Consider the following 16,356-nt stretch of genomic DNA (forward strand, 5'->3'; position numbering starts at 1 on the left):
GAGCCACGTCGACTATGCCTGTAAGAGGGCCTCATCGGCTATTGCAGCATTATCTCGTATGATGACCAATAGCTCAGCGGTCTATGGCAGCAAGCGAAGACTTTTTGCCAGCGTGGTTTCGTCCATACTTAGGTATGGTGGGCCAGTATGGTCCAGAGAGCTAGGTACTAACAGTTACCGCGGTAAACTGGAAAGTACCTACAGGCTCATGTGCCTGAGAGTTGTGAGTGCGTATCGTACGGTGTCATACGATGCAATCTGTGTCTTGTCCGGCATGATGCCTATCAGCATCGTCAACAAGGAGGACAGAGAGTGTTTCGACCACCGTGACACAAGGGGCATACGAGGCACCAGAAGGTCATTCTCGATGCTCCGTTGGCAGAGGGAATGGTCTAATTCCACAAAGGGCAGATGGACGCACCGACTTATACCGGAGATATCCGGCTGGGTCGGGAGGCGACATGGCGAGGTGAACTTCCACCTGACACAGATCCTGTCAGGCCATGGTTGCTTCAGGCAATATCTGCACAGGTTCGCGCACGCGGGGTCCCCCATGTGTCCCGAGTGCGTGGAAGAGGAGGAGACTGCAGAGCATGTCTTCTTCGTATGCCCTTGTTTCGTAAAAGCGAGGAGCAACATGATGGCTGTGAGCGGGCCTGGCACTACTCCGGACAACCTTATCCGGAGGATGTGCGACGACCCGGACATCTGGAACGCGGCCTATGTGGCCGCCTCCCAGATTGTCTTGGAGCTACAACGTGTGTGGCGGGTCAACCACCAACACGCCAGTGGTAGCTAACTACGAGTCTCCAGGTAGTTAGCTAGGAGGTTATAAGAGTAAAGAGGGTGCATCACGCACAAAAGCCACGGGAAGAACAGGGCTGGAGACTGGAGGGGTTTTAGTGGGTCGGGACAGGGATCAGTAGGTGTCTGGGGGAGTGTAACTACCCCAGCATCTCTCCCCTAGTCTCATCCCCACACCCTGAGTTCTCTTCTCAGGTGTCTGTTTGCAGATTTCCTCGCCACCTTTAAAAAAAAAAACACACACACACACATACATACAGAAAATGCTCAGCTCGTCGAACTGAGTCGAGTGACTTATGCCATTTGGACCAAAAGCACTTTTATACTTTCGGTTTTGCCAATGATTTGCTATACCTTTCTAGGAGGAAGGTAATACACCTTAATCATTTCTGCAGGAATTATTTTTCACTCTAAATAACGAATTTCGAGAAAAGCATAACTATAGCGAAAATATTGGAAATAACATGAAATAAATATGTTTTAAATATATGATCCGATTTCTTTTTTCTTTTCTTAGATACCCAGAGGCCAAAAATCAATTTCAGACGCCATTTTCATTACCCAATGTGAGTTTTTTAGGAAGAACCGGGATTATGCTTAGAGGCCGGTGATCAACTCCAAACTTCATTTTGAAATCCGATTTTGCGACTTATGGTTTCTGGGAAACAACCTTAAATCGCCAAATTGAATCCAATAAAGGTATATTGATGTTGTATCTGAAGTAATAATTGAAGTATAAAATGTGAATTTTAATTTGTAATCACGAGCTATACCGGGAACGTTCAAATAGTACAATATTTTTGATCAATCAATTTCGTTTCTTTCCATAATTTTTGAACCACGTATCAAATTGTTATGAAATTTGTTATTTGTACGTTTGAGAAACAGTCCGTAGTTATGTTCAAATAAGTCGTGTAATTTTTGAGTTAATAGACTTTCGTTGTTTTCAGAATTTAATACATAACGGATGAAATAAATGTCCGATTAGAATTGGGTCCTAAAGTTTTGAACGGTTTTCTGATTTTTATATATCAGCTGAAAGAGTGCAGTTTTCTGAGCAAAACGTGATTTTTAAAAATTGTTCATCATTTTTTTTTTGATTTTTAAATGAAGAATGAAAACTGATCGAAATGCCTTAAATGACAGCTCTCTCATATACCGTACATGGGCGAAACGTCATCTAAGACCTTTCGAGCACTTTTTTTATTCCTTATTTACAAATCGAAGGAAAACGGTAAACATTTTTTAAAAATCACGTTTTGCTCAGAAAACGCGGCTTTTTCAAATGATATATAAAAACTGGTATTGCTTTAGGACTCAAATTGAATGAAATGGCAACCAAACCGTTTATTTGACACTGATAATGTTAAAATTAGTTCAGCCATCTTTGGGAAAACGAATGAATTTGGAAAGTCATCGGAACATGTTTCTTTTCACAACTTTTGAACCACATGCCTAATCATTATAAAATTTTTCAGTTAACCCTTAACTAGCCCGTTAATTTGATACGAATATTGTTTGAATCGGTTGTGTGGTTTGTGAGATAATTACAATCAGGGTACGTTAATGAAAAGGTATTCTGGACTCGAAGTGTGTCGACACACGATTCACACATACACTCTTAAATATGACGTGTTAGCTTTAATAGAATGCGGCAAACGCATAGCATTTCATGACGAAATCATTTTTTTGCTGCAAATACTACTCGCTCTACTACTTTTTCCCCGATAGTACTGCTGTAAAACGTAGTATATTGCGTCTAGTCTACCTTTAAAGCTGAAACAAATAGCGTGTCTGAGCTGATCCTGCAACTGCGACGGATTATCCATAGGCTAAAGTATGATACTAACATTTCAGATGAAAAGAAGGGACATTGATTTTTGTTATTGTCCAGAAGGTAAATTTATGGGATAATGATTCCATAAACGTTGACATATACGGCTTTTAGACCAAAATCTACGCTCTAATTGAATTTATAAAAAAGTGTATGGGCGAAAGCCCATGCAAATAGGGCAGGTCAAGTATGTGTGGTTTATGTATACATACATCCCAGCATTGCTTAAAACTAAACTAAACTTCATCGATATTTTTAGATAAATAGTGTGAATTAGTGATAGTGTCTGGGAGATTTTGGTTAAGTCTGCTCATACAGGCACTCTAAATAACCCAATGTTTAGATGAAAAAGAAGCCCAAGATAGAATTCCTTTACGCTGCAATAAACAAATCTGTACATTAAACTAAAATAGAATAAATATAAACCAATTTAGTCAAATTTCCTATACAACTCCATGCAACTTGCAAAGCTAACACGTCACAGCCTCTCTACTTCTAATGCACTAGTTTTATTATAAATGGAACTTGATTCCACAGCACCTTTCACATTCATCCTAGCCTAACCCTCTAGTGCCCAAGTTAATTTTCAGACGAACTTCGGTAAAATCACTTTAAATCTTTACAAACATTCGAACTTCGGTAAAATCACTTTAAATCTTTACAAACATTTTTAACTTCAATGGATAATTGAAGTTTTTTAGAGGTTTTACTGAAGCCCGGCACTGGGCACTAGAGAATTGAAGGGTTATATACCTTTTTGCTCGAGAAAAAAGAGCAAAGTTTGATTTTTTTTAAATTCAGTCATTCAACAACAACGAAACACGTTTGTTTATAATAAATACCAATTATTTGGTGAGTAATGGCGTCCCCGAAACGCTTTTTTCGCAGAGGTTTGCGGTGTTTACCATAGCGACCCAGCGGATCAACTGAAATAAAAAAACTCATATTATTTCATTAGTTTAGAAGTGTTCCGGGTATTTAACCGATAATTTGTATAAGTATTATATTCTCAGGGCAAGTTGGAACGTTTTTCCCGAAAAAACATGTTTTTAGCGCTAAAAATTGCATTACAATTTTTTTGCAGCAAAGTTGAACTTCGTGTATCAACAAACGATCGTTCAACGACCGGGGAATTAAATAAGGAACATTTAAAAAAAAGATGAAAAAAATCGGTTCAGTTGTTTTACCGCAATCGTAAACACGGCAGTCATTTTTTGAAAAACACCGTTCCGAGATAAACGCGTATAAAGTTCAAGTTTAGTTTATGCGCCCGTGGCGAGGCGCGCTGCAAATCGCTTTAAGTTTTTCTCTATTGCTCAAATCTTTTTGAAAATTTGTAAAAATTTTCTCAAGACGTTATACTTTAAGATAATGGTATTTTTATTTAAATACAAAATATCAGATATATCCAGTGGTGGGCACCGCTAACCGAAAATTTAGCGACGCTAATCGCTAAGTCGCTAACCGGAAAATTTAGCTCGATAATCGCTAAACGCTAAACCCACATTAGCGGAACTTTCGCTAATCGCTAATCGCTAATCGCTAATCGCTAATCGCTAATCGCTAATCGCTAACTTATTAATATGTAAATAGTCATATCGCTATGTTTATTGCTCATGTTTTGTAAGATTTGGACCACTTTGATCTGTTTTGGTTAAATAAACGAAAACAATTACTTTTTAAAGCTATTTACAGTAAGAGGTTCACGAAACGGTATTCATATTTGATTTTGTAAAAACAAGAATAACAAAAGTTATTAAGCTTGCATTGAAAATAGATACTCTTAGGAATGTTTTCATGAAAATTCAATTATCATCTGAATCGAAAAAATAGAACCAAAGTTGTCATAATTTCAAGCGCATTGCAATTCATCAAAGTTCTTGGTGTGCCAAAAATTCAATCTAGACCTTGTGCTTGTTTTTCAAAATGCTCCTGTGGCTTGTACGCAACTGGAACTCCATTCTAGGGTAAAAAACTGACAAGAGCCATCAGCAATTCACAGTTTTTTTAAATATTTCTATTGTCGCTTCTCCACAAAATTTACCGAATTAGCGATTAGCGTTTCGAAGGCCAAAATTTTAGCGACGCTAACAGTTTCGCTAACCAGGTCAAAAATTAGCGAAATCGCTAAATCGCTAACTGAATTTTAGCGTCGCTAATTAGCGAATTTGTGAATTAGCGGAATGGTGCCCACCACTGGATATATCAGGAAAACACGAATGACAATAATATTTATTAGCAGATTTTTTTCGTCAAAGCAGCCTTGCATTTCTGATTTTTCTATGTCTTGAAAAGAAAAAAAAACTGTTCGCAAACGGTCACTTTGGGCTTGTAATTTCGAAATGCTCATCGCAAAATCTATATCACAAAATCTGAATTTGAAATTGGTTGTTTAATTAACGGCTTGCAGGAAACGTAGACAGGGGCGGACGAAGGCTGATTTGAGCTGCAGGCGAAGACTGATTTTGCCGCCCCCCCCCCTCAAATTTTTATTTTATATGAAACGCATTTTCTATAGACTCGAAAATTTGATTAGACAGCATGTGTTGTGTTAACAATTCAAAAATGAACATTTCATGCTTTCAATGTTGAAAATTTTTTTATCGTTTCCGAAATATCAATTTCTTGAAGCACCTGTCTTTCTATCGATATTATCGCCAAGCCACACAAACGTTCTTGCGACATGGTCGATCGTAGTTACGTTTTTATAAGTTCTAATTTTGAGAAACTTCTCTCGCCACTTGTTACTTACTTAATTTACTTTTAAGGCGACAGACCGATTATCAATCCAGTGCCGAATCCAGAATACGTCGCCATGTCACTCGGTCTTGGGCTGCTATACTCCAATCGCCCCTAACACCTATTTCGCGTGCATTCTCGTCGACAGCACACATCCAACGAGTGCGGGGTCTACCCCGAAGTCGACGACCTCTATCGGGATTCCTGCCAAATATAGCCTTCGCTGGACGCTCATCCGGCATTCTCGCTACATGCCCAGCCCACTGAAGCCTGCCGTGTTTTATCCGCTTGACTATATCCGCCGACTTGTATGCCTGGTACACTTCATGGTTCATGCGTCTGCGCCAAACACCATTTTCTAGTTTGCCGCCAAGGATTGAACGCAAAATCCTACGCTCAAAAACACCAAGAGCTCACCGATCGGCCTCTTTCAGCGTCCATGATTCATGGCCGTAGAGAGCCACCGGAAGAATCAGTGTTTTATAGAGTGCAAGTTTAGTACGGATTTGCAGACTGCGGGACCTTAGCTGGTTACGTAGTCCGTAAAAGGCCCTGTTTGCGGCTGCTATCCGCCTCTTTATCTCACGGCTAACCTCGTTGTCACATGTCACTAATGTACCCAGGTAAATAAATTCGTCGACTACTTCAAATGTTTCCTCATCTAGCACCACCGCAGCACCAACCTCCAACGGACTACCACGCACTCTGCCAGCCACCATGTATTTCGTTTAGGCAGAGTTTATGACAAGCCCCAATCTCACAGCTTCTTGCCTGAGAGGTCCGAAGGCCTCTTCCACTGCTCTACGATTAATACCAATAATGTCGATATCATCCGCAAAACCTAGAAGCATGTGCGATTTCATAATGATGGTGCCGCTTCTCTGCACACCAGCCCTCCGTATAGCACCTTCCAATGCGATGTTGAACAATAAGTTCGACAGCCCATCACCCTGCTTCAAACCATCTAACGTCACGAAAGGGTCCGATATCTCACCGGTTATCCTGACGCTTGATGTAAAACTTTCAAGGGTGGCACGTATCAGCCTAATCAGCTTTGTTGGGAAGCCATGTTCGAGCATGATCCGCCATAACTCATTTCTCTTAACTGAATCGTACGCTGCCCTGAAGTCTATGAACAGATGGTGCGTCTGCAAGTTGTATTCTCGAAATTTATCGAGGATTTGTCGCAAGGTAAACATTTGGTCCGTCGTGGAGCGTTCCCCTCGAAAACCGCATTGGTACTCGCCAACAAAGGTCTCCTGCAACGGCCTCAGTCTGTGGAACAGGATGCGGGAGAGAATTTTGTACACGGTATTAAGAAGAGTTATGCCCCGACAATTGCTACAGTCCAGGCGATGACCTTTTTTTGTAGATCGGGCATATGAGACCCTCCAACCAGTCCGAGGGCAATTCTTCATCAGACCACACTCTGCGCTTTCATTGTATGTCTTTTCCAGGAGCTCAAAGAACACCACTTTTTACACTAATGGGTAAAGTGAGTAAAATTCTCAAAGATACAAAAACATTTGAAAAAGTATCAATCAGTTGATTTTTTGTGATGTAGTTTCACGCATTCATTGGAGTCGTCTCAGCTGCCAATAAGGTGATAAACTAACAAGTTCTTGGTGCATTTCATGTCCATCGATGTCACACTCTTTCTTGTGTGTGAGGATTTTCTGTAAATGTAGACAACTTTTCTCTAACTGATCTGTACTACAACCCATTAAACTGTGAATATCATACAAGAAGCTGAAATTGTCACTGTGATTTTTCATTAACTGGAATCGATCATCGAACGATGCAATAGCTACATCCAATACAGAATGGAAGAAATTCACTTTGAAAGAGAGTTTTTTCGATGTAATTGGTTCATCTGACTGTTCGTATGCAAACTGTTTCTTTATCATTCTCGGCCGAATTCGTGTTTCTGTTTGAAACTCCGGATTTACTTCTAGAGCATCAGTAATGACGCTATTCAAACCTTCATTCCTCATATTTTTAAAAAAGTTTTAAACGCTGCCTATCAAGTCTATAGTGTTTTCGAGACTGCTATTTATTTTTTGAAGGTACTTACTCACTAAATTGATTTTGAACAAAATTGAATGCCAAGCTACCAAACTGCATAAGAATTTGATTTTTTTAATTTTTTTTGCTAGGCTTTTTGCAGTATTTCTTGCAAACGCATCTTGCTTCAGATCCTCGATTGCTTCATATAGGGCATAATAAATTTCTCCTATATTAATCTTCAAGGGAGTGACAGCATCAATTCGACTTTCCCAACGCGTTCCACTCAGAGGCTTTACCGTAAGAGAAGTAATGTGTTTTTTGAACGATGAGTTGAAGCAGAAAAGAAGTTGAAAATTTCTTGCACGACACTGAAAAAGTCTACTGCATCAAAACATGACTTGGCACCATCGCTAACAACAAGATTGGTTGCTGCATGGAACGGATTGATTTTTACTAAAATTGATTTTTACAAAAAAAGTTTAAGATAATTAGTTTAAGAGATTATGACAGATCTCGACGTTTCATGCATTTATAAGACCATTTTTTTCAATATCGAACATTCTACGAACTACCTGTGCATTTTTTATCGGCCGAAAAAGTGAAACTTTGACCGCTACGAGGCACCACTTTTCGAAGTCCGACTGAGCTGAAATTTTGCAAGAAGACTGTGGCATGTGGAGTGTTAGTACGACGTTAGTTCATGAAAATGTGGATGGTCGCGTCGCACGTGAATAGAAATCCTGCTAGAGAGAGAAAAAATTTCCTCGTCGCTTAAAAAATAAGCACACGCATTAGCCGTCTGTTTGCCGCCCCTCGATGATTGACGAGCAGGCGACCGCCTGCTTCGCCTACGCGTTAATCCGCCCCTGAACGTAGAATATGCTATAAAAATGTTTGTTATTTAAAAAAAAATTCATTTTTCTTGCTAAAATTACATTTTTTGCCTAACTTGGGGTTTGCCTTATTTTTCGTTGCAAAAAATAGTTTTCGTTATCCCACTGTTCCTTTCTTTATACAACATCTAAGAGTTTTTTTCCTGTTCTTTAGGATTTTCCACCACTCTGTTTCCACATTTCGAATTTTGTCTATTTAAGCTTTCCTTCTTCACTTTTTATTCACTTCTTTCAGCTGCATTTTTCGGACAATTCTAGGCATATGACTGTCGGATCAATAGCTAGATACTACCGTGAAAATATTTTTATTGTAGTTGGAATAAAAGTAAGACAAAATTAAGGATAATGAGAAGAAAGTCAAATTAGATCCATCGGGCTTTCCTTCTTCACTTTTTTATTCACTTCTTTCAGCTGCATTTTTCGGACAATTCTAGGCATATGACTGTCGGATCAATAGCTAGATACTACCGTAAAAATATTTTTATTGTAGTTGGAATAAAAGTAAGACAAAATTAAGGATAATGAGAAGAAAGTCAAATTAGATCCATCGGGCAAAAAGTAAATTTGATTGTTCTAAAGATTCCCTGACTTTTCCAGATAAGATCAAGTTTCCAGATAGTTCCAGGTTTCCTAGGTTTTAGCTGCTGCTCCTTTTCCATTTCCTTTTAGGAAGTACTAGTGAAGTACGCTAGCTCATAGTAGGGGCGACTAACTTGGACGTTGGTTTACCAATGAGATATTTTCGGTTTCATTTGCAAAGTTTAATTCAAATTTAGCTTTAACAGTTCAACGATCCTAAAATTTTGTCGCTAATATGGCCAATATCGAACACTTATTAAGAAAGTTAAATGGGAAAACAAGGCCCAGCATATAAATGAAAGTTTAGTTACAAGATTGATATGTTGCAAATTTATAATAAATATTTAGAAAACAGCAAAGCATGAGTTCTGGACCGTGATTTATTTCTTTTACTTATAAGTCGTATAATATATCCATTCATTTATTACATTCTATTATTTATTATTTTATTTCTTAAATGCTATCTTCAAAAGCTTTATCACAGGTGCTTCAAAAACTATAGATACAAAAAACGACAATATAAATGAAATAACAGCGTTTCCGAAGAAAACAGTCACCTGAAATATACAAAAAAAAAAAAATTATGAATATATAATTACATCAATGTTTGGTACATGGAGTTTTATCTAAGTTTAAGTCTAAAGCGTAACGGTGCAAAACCACATCAATATTCTGCAAAATTAACGCAATTTTTCATTAAGTTTGTAACTTGAATATCGAATGGGTTTCAGTAATCTTATGTGTAAACGCGGGAATTTTTAATTTATTGACAGTTAATACTAGCGATACTCAGAGGGAGAGATACGCGAAGAGAATGTTGTGAGCCAAACGAATATGTCAAAACCCGAGCCGAACGAACAAGAAAGTTAGCACATTGAAAGGTGTTGCAATCAAGTACAATAAAGGATATAATTATTTTCACTCGTTTTTCATGTTTTATTGCTATACAGTCATGTTTTTTACGCGGTTTTTGATACGCGGTTTTTTTATGAGGTTTTTTACGCAAATTTTTGAATTAACGCGGTTTTTTACGCGGATTTTTTAATTAACGCGGTTTTTTTACGCGATACCGCGCTAATTCAAAAAAATTTTCACGAATTTCCGAATTAACGTGGGTTTGGAACCAGAAACGTGTAAGTGTTTATCTAGTCAAAGACTTAGTCGAAAAAATCCGCTCACCGAAATATCCGGAATGACCGTCAAAGAGGACAATTTTAAATACTGGTTCTAGAGCGTCTCGGGTTTTTTCTAAAGCCCTTCTTGCTGGACTACTTTACGCGGATTTGAAAAAAACGTGTTTTTTTTACGCGGATTTTTGAATAAACGCGGTTTTTTCTACGCGGATTTTTGAATTAGCGCGGTTTTTTTACGCGGATTTTTGAATTAACGCGGTTTTTTTACGCGGTTTTTTTTACGAGGTACGTATCCCCCGCGTAAAAAAAACCTGACTGTACAATGAATTGAGAATGCTCCAAAATTGGTTTATCACAGTGAAACCTTTTATATGATCAACAAATAATGATCAATTATGGTGTAAGTATATAAAGTTAAATATAAACATAAAATTTAACACCTTCACGGTTTTTGTGATGCACTTTATTATTCCCAAAGACTTCCACCGTCACCATCAGTTATACGAGTAGAATGAAAAAGTTAGTCAACATTGCGCTTTGAGAAGAGATCTGGCACCTCTGACATGTGAAACATAGTTGCCAAATTGGCGTTTTTTTTTCATCGCTTATTTCTCTCTCTCTGAGTCAGTGTTATGAAAATGACTGCAAGACAATGACAGCAAATTTTTAACTGATCCGGCTCTCATTGTATTACACAGCTCTCTCTGTTTCCCATACGTTCGGTGAACAGTCCGACAGCAACTGACGACGGCACACATGCAACTCCATACGGGCTGTTAGTTTTCATCTCCTTATGTCTGTTGGTTATTCCAAGCTGTCGTAAATGACAGCCTATAATCTTCCGACATCCTTCAGCACGAATCCGAGCGGGATGTCAGGTGATTATGATACACGACAGTAAGGCCGATGAAAGAATGAAAGAGAGATAGTGCGAAGCACGTTTTTTCTTACGTGGGGAATAATATCAACAATGGAAACGGTTTGCTTTGTATTCAATATGCCACCGGCCTGTGAAAAAGGAGAAACGAAAAAATGCGAGTCGAGGACAGCCGCAGCCGATCAGCAGACTGTCACACTGAGCAAACTAGGCTGTCAGGTCCGAAAGAACAAAATACATGCGCAAGAATGAACTGTCGTACGCAACACAAGACAGTTTCTTTGCCTTGTTTAAGCTGTAGCTGTATGTGAGCTCTCAAGAAAAGCTCATGCATGAGGCTGTTAGAGTGAAAAGAGAGAAAAGTCGTCAGTATAATGTCGCTCTCCAGTCATTCTCCTAAGCTTGCTCTGAGTATTTCTAGTTAATACCACGTTAGTATGACCACAGAGAACAGACATTTATGTTCATATAAAAAAATTGAAAATCGTGTGTAAAAATTTGAATCAAAATACGTTAATACACTAAGGCGGCATCCATAAACTACGTAACACTCATAGGGAGGAGGGGGGTATCCTTGAGCGAACGATTTGTTACACAAGGGTGGGGGGAGGTGAGTTCAGCGTTACGTAACAGAAACTATCTGGAGAGACTCTCCAAAAACGAGTATTTTTATTAAGCAAATCCTTCTACAGATTTCGTTACGTATAGGGGGGTGGAGGTCTAAAAATTGGGTTTTTGCGCTACGTAGTTTATGGATACTGCCTAATGACATCTGTCTTGTGGTGTCCCAGTTGCACTGCATAAAGATTGCCGTATCGATATTTTATCGAGATCAATGCTTGGTTTATCTTTAACACAAGCGCCACGTAGCGGGAGCATTACCACTTACGCACAGAGCGGAAGGTCAACTTCAGGTGGTATAAAGTGGCATAATTTATTCGATGTTTTGAATTGACGGTTATTTCAAAAGTTTAACCTGTTCAATTCGAACTTTTACGTGCAATGCAAAAACGTTGTGCGAAAACAGCAAAGTTTGACATTTGTACAATTTTTTATATTCGAAAATGTATAATGTGGCATAGTGGAAGTAAGTGAAGGTATCAACACAAGCTATCTGATGTCCCGTAAATGTTGGTTTGGAACACGAACCACAATCAATGCTATTTAAAACCGGGTGTTCGAGACTGTTAATGATGCAATTATTGCGAAGGTCTTCCTCTCACGATTGTATCATGTGTTAGCGACAGTTATTCATAAAAATTAGTTTGAAACTTTATCGTTGTCATAAATTAAATATGAAGTGTTTTTTTTTTGTTTTTGTTTAAAGGAAGTGCTACTTTGTGTTGTAAGAAGATGTTGTACAGATAAATTTTGTTAGGCAAATATCTAGATATTTTATAATATTGAATCAATACCTTAGTCGACCATGAAATTTCTAAACAGGTTTCATCCTGTTATTTCATTATATCACATGTTTTATCGATCACCCGAGATCCAAACTCTGAAAGTATATTGGTTTTGGACTCATTGGTGCTAGATGCATCCGATGGAATAAAAATAAGGAGGATGAGATTAGTTAAACTTGGATAAGCTTCAGGAGCAACGGATAATGTGGTTGTACGAACGGATAATGTGATTGTAGCATATTAATTTTGCGAACGATATTTCGATATTAACTATTCACGGATTTCTGTTATTTATATATCAGCTAAAAGAGTGTGATTTTCTGAACAAACATGATTTTATATCATTGTCCTTCAATTTTCCAATGAAGAATAAAAATCGCACTAAATCGCATGAATGACAGTTGGTACATGGGCGAACTGTTATTGTAGCGATTTCGAGCAGATTTCGAACTGTTTTAAATCGGAATTTTATAACCGAAGGATAACGATAGAAAATTTTGAAAAATCTTGATTTAATTTGAATGTGTGAATGAGAATGAGACGGTTCTTAGAAAAGAGCGAAAAAATGAACGGCTCATGAAAAAGAGCCACGGTTTTTTGAGCGCATCAGAACTGATGGATTCGCGTGAACCCGAAGTTTACCGAGAAAATACGAACTGTCCACGTGAATATTTGCGAACCATGAGCCGTTCATATGAGTCTGTTCGGAACGGTGAGTGAGCGGTTCAGAGCCGCTTTTGCAAAAGAGCCGTTTCGCACACCCCTATGTGAAGTCTTGCTCTTCGGCCTAAATAACACAGTTATACATTTTGCCAAAGCCCGTCAACATGTTGAGCAGGAGTGTGGATGAAATAGCTGGTCCCCGGGTCGTTTCACACCTCCTGTTCTACTGTTCTTATTTCGAAAAATGTACACGAAAAAGCAGGTCTTCTTCACACAGAGTTCTATTCCACAAAATCAATATGCGTCGAAGCGAAAATAATTTAGAACACTTCTATATTAAATTGAAATAAGTCTTAGAATGATCTTTCACATTATGTGGATGTAACCAATATCTTCTTTTCAATGGTAGTACAAAGGATTTAGCAAATAGGATATGCAATCTCTCTGGTGCAGCGATACTATGTTAATCGCAGATTCTAAAGCAAAGCAAAGCCTTGCTACTACATTCTAAATCGGAACTAGATAATCTGTTATACACCGACTTCGCATCCAACTGTTTGAGTGTACAGGACAATTGCGGGGCTAGCACTACGATCCTACTGACAGTGTCAGTCTGACACTAACAGTCTCTTCCCAGCCGAGACTCGAACCTACGACAACTGGCTCGGTAGGCTAGCATCGTACCTCGAGACCATCTGGGACGGTTCGAGATCGCACATTCTATAAGCATTCGGATCCTAATCACTTTTCGTGACGGACGCAATTTAAATATTTCTTTCATCCCCGTACCTCTCTGCAGGGTTGATATTTGTTGACACTCTTGAGTGAAAGTGAAAAAAAGCATCCATAAACGTTATTTTTTTACAATCCTTTCAGAGTTCTCCCTTCCCGGAACTGAACTGACAAAACACCTCATCATATTTCATGCGATGGAAGCAAGACAGAAAGCAGAGCTTAAAAATGTGTAAAATTATTTAGGTTTATTTTCATATCAGGGAAGGGTTCGACGGTTTTTTCACATTATTAAAGTTTGTATCCACAATAATCCAGACACCTTTAAATCAGTGTAAATCTGGCAATAGACCATTTCACGAACTGACAGGTGTCACGGATCCTGCTGATATTGATGCTGCTTTTACGTACGTTATGTCAGCGGTTCCGAGCTTTCTGTCGAAATTTCATTCATGAATTGAGTTCAGAAACGTCTCGTAAAATGGTCTATATACAAGCTATGAGCGGCTCTTTTCACTCAAACAAAGGAGGGGGTCACTAATTTCCCTTCGCCTGCTTTGATTTGCTTTGACATTTCGTTAACAGTGCTCAAAATGTCGACGAACAAAAATACGTGCGCGAGCAGATCTTGTACAGCCGTACCGCGAATCCTCACATCTCGATACGTGAACCAGCAAAAAAGCCTAATTTACCCAAAATTACAGTCCTCAATGAGATGAATAGGTTTGCTGAACATTTGAGTGTCGAAAGGAAACCAAGCAGTGACAAAAATATTGGTCGTACGGATATTTCTAAGGACAGAAAAGTGAAGAAAATTTTGAAGAGGAATCCGAACCTCTCTATCTGAACTGTGGCTCAAATAGTAGGAATGTCACTAGGTTTTGAAATTGAAGGAAATCTAGGAAATTGAAAAAGCGTTTCGTTTTGAAGTCCTACAAACTTAAAAAGAGTCCCCATACACTTTAAACTATGTCACTTGGATTGAAATTATGCACTAGAGCAGTGAGCTTGAAACCGAAGAGTAAAACCTCACACACAAGCACGGGTATAAATGATAAGCGTATCACTTACTTCAATAGTGATACCGCAGACAGACGTCCAAGCTGAGTTCCAAACTTGTGTAAAGTTTTTTGCAGTAGCAATCTGTAACCAGATAGCGCTACCAGTACAGCCAGCCTCGTGCACCAGCGAAAAAAAATGTATTGTAGCGATAAGGTCACCAGGCGGCGCTAGTGTACAAGTGATTTATAACGCAATTTACACGGAAATTTTGATCAATGTTGTTCTTGCTTGGACGTCTGTCTGCGGTGATACTGTCAATAATATGAAGTGCGGAGTACATAAAACACCTGGGTAATATCACAATAGATCAAATGTGGTCGTAGTGATGGCTACTCTACTATTACTATTACTTAACAGTTTGATAATTTGTTTTCGATAGGAAATTTATAACTAAGCATGTGAAAGTTAATGCTTTTAGATATAACACAAAATATCCATGTGAATGACGTGAATCCTTCCACTGTCTACCCTTTTTAGATTAGTTAGTTAGTAAACAATTATCGAATATATGGATATCACTCGAATTTGGTATATTCGGAACTGGGATGACCCCACACAACATTTTCCAAAATGGCGATTTCTGGTTTCAGGAAAATAACCTAAAGTGGTATTTGGTCAACCATGTCGATACTTCCGAAAGTGGAACTCCATACGTCATTTTTATATCCAAAATGGCGACTTCCAGTTTCTGTAAAACAGCCGAAAATAACAAAATGCAATCCAATATGAGTATTTCCGTTCTGTACGTTCTCAGAATATTAAAGTACTTAAGTGGTAATATCCACCAAATGCTCAAAAAACAAGGCTTTTTCATGATTTTTTCTAAAGGACATTTGAGATAGAAGGTATATAAATGATATATCATTACATTAAGCAACTCTTGAAGAATAGAAAAAAATGTATTGCTTATTTTTAAATTAGGGGGCTTGTTAGTAGTTTAAGTATTTATGATAAATATTAGTAAATAATGAGTATGTGTGTCCAATCACAAATGGTGACTTCTAAACATTATTGGAAAAATTGTAATTTTAATTGTTAAGATTTGTTTGCTTTCGCAATTAGGACTTATCATTCGTAGGGATTTAAACCAACTTGTCAAGAAGATAAGTGAACTTACAACTAACTTGATTGCTAACTTATTGGCTATAAAGAGAGCTTATCATATCAATTGAGGATTGCAACGATTTTTGTCGAAAATTGTTAATAATTTTATTTGACATAGTTACTAATGTTTCAACACCAGTAAGTCTATGTAATTCGAGTGTACCAAACCAAAGAGGACGCTTCAAAATCATTTTCAGAATATTATTCTGAATCCTTTGAAGCATTTTCTTCCTTGTTAAACAACAACTTGACCAGATCGGTATAGCATAAAGCAATGCTGGTCTAAAAATTTGTTTGTAAATCAAAAGTGTATTCTTTAAACAAAGTTTGGAATTTCTATTAATGAGCATCACGTATATTTGATGCACTTGGCAATGTGCTCTTTGAAAATAAGTTTTTTATCGTAAATTAGTCCCAAGTACTAAACCTTGTCAGGCCAACTTAAAATAACCCCATTCATCTTGATAACGTGATTATTGTTTGGCTTGAGGAAAGAAGCCCTAGGCTTATGCGGAAAAATTAT

General features: G+C 38.1%; 1 protein-coding gene across 2 annotated transcripts in view; it reads right to left on the bottom strand.

Annotated features, from left to right (window-relative positions):
* Positions 1-9,237: 9,237 nt before the first annotated feature.
* The window catches only part of LOC129732222 (O-acyltransferase like protein), an 82,655-nt gene continuing 75,536 nt past the window's right edge, over positions 9,238-16,356 (bottom strand). For both annotated transcript variants that reach the window (XM_055692873.1, XM_055692872.1), the window contains exon 13: positions 9,238-9,413. In XM_055692873.1, the coding sequence (XP_055548848.1) occupies positions 9,303-9,413 (111 nt within the window). In that variant the 3' untranslated portion in view covers positions 9,238-9,302. The remainder of the gene's footprint in view (positions 9,414-16,356) is intronic.

Source organism: Wyeomyia smithii, chromosome 3, assembly GCF_029784165.1.
Source record: "Wyeomyia smithii strain HCP4-BCI-WySm-NY-G18 chromosome 3, ASM2978416v1, whole genome shotgun sequence".
In the NCBI taxonomy this organism is placed as follows: Eukaryota; Metazoa; Arthropoda; class Insecta; order Diptera; family Culicidae; genus Wyeomyia; species Wyeomyia smithii.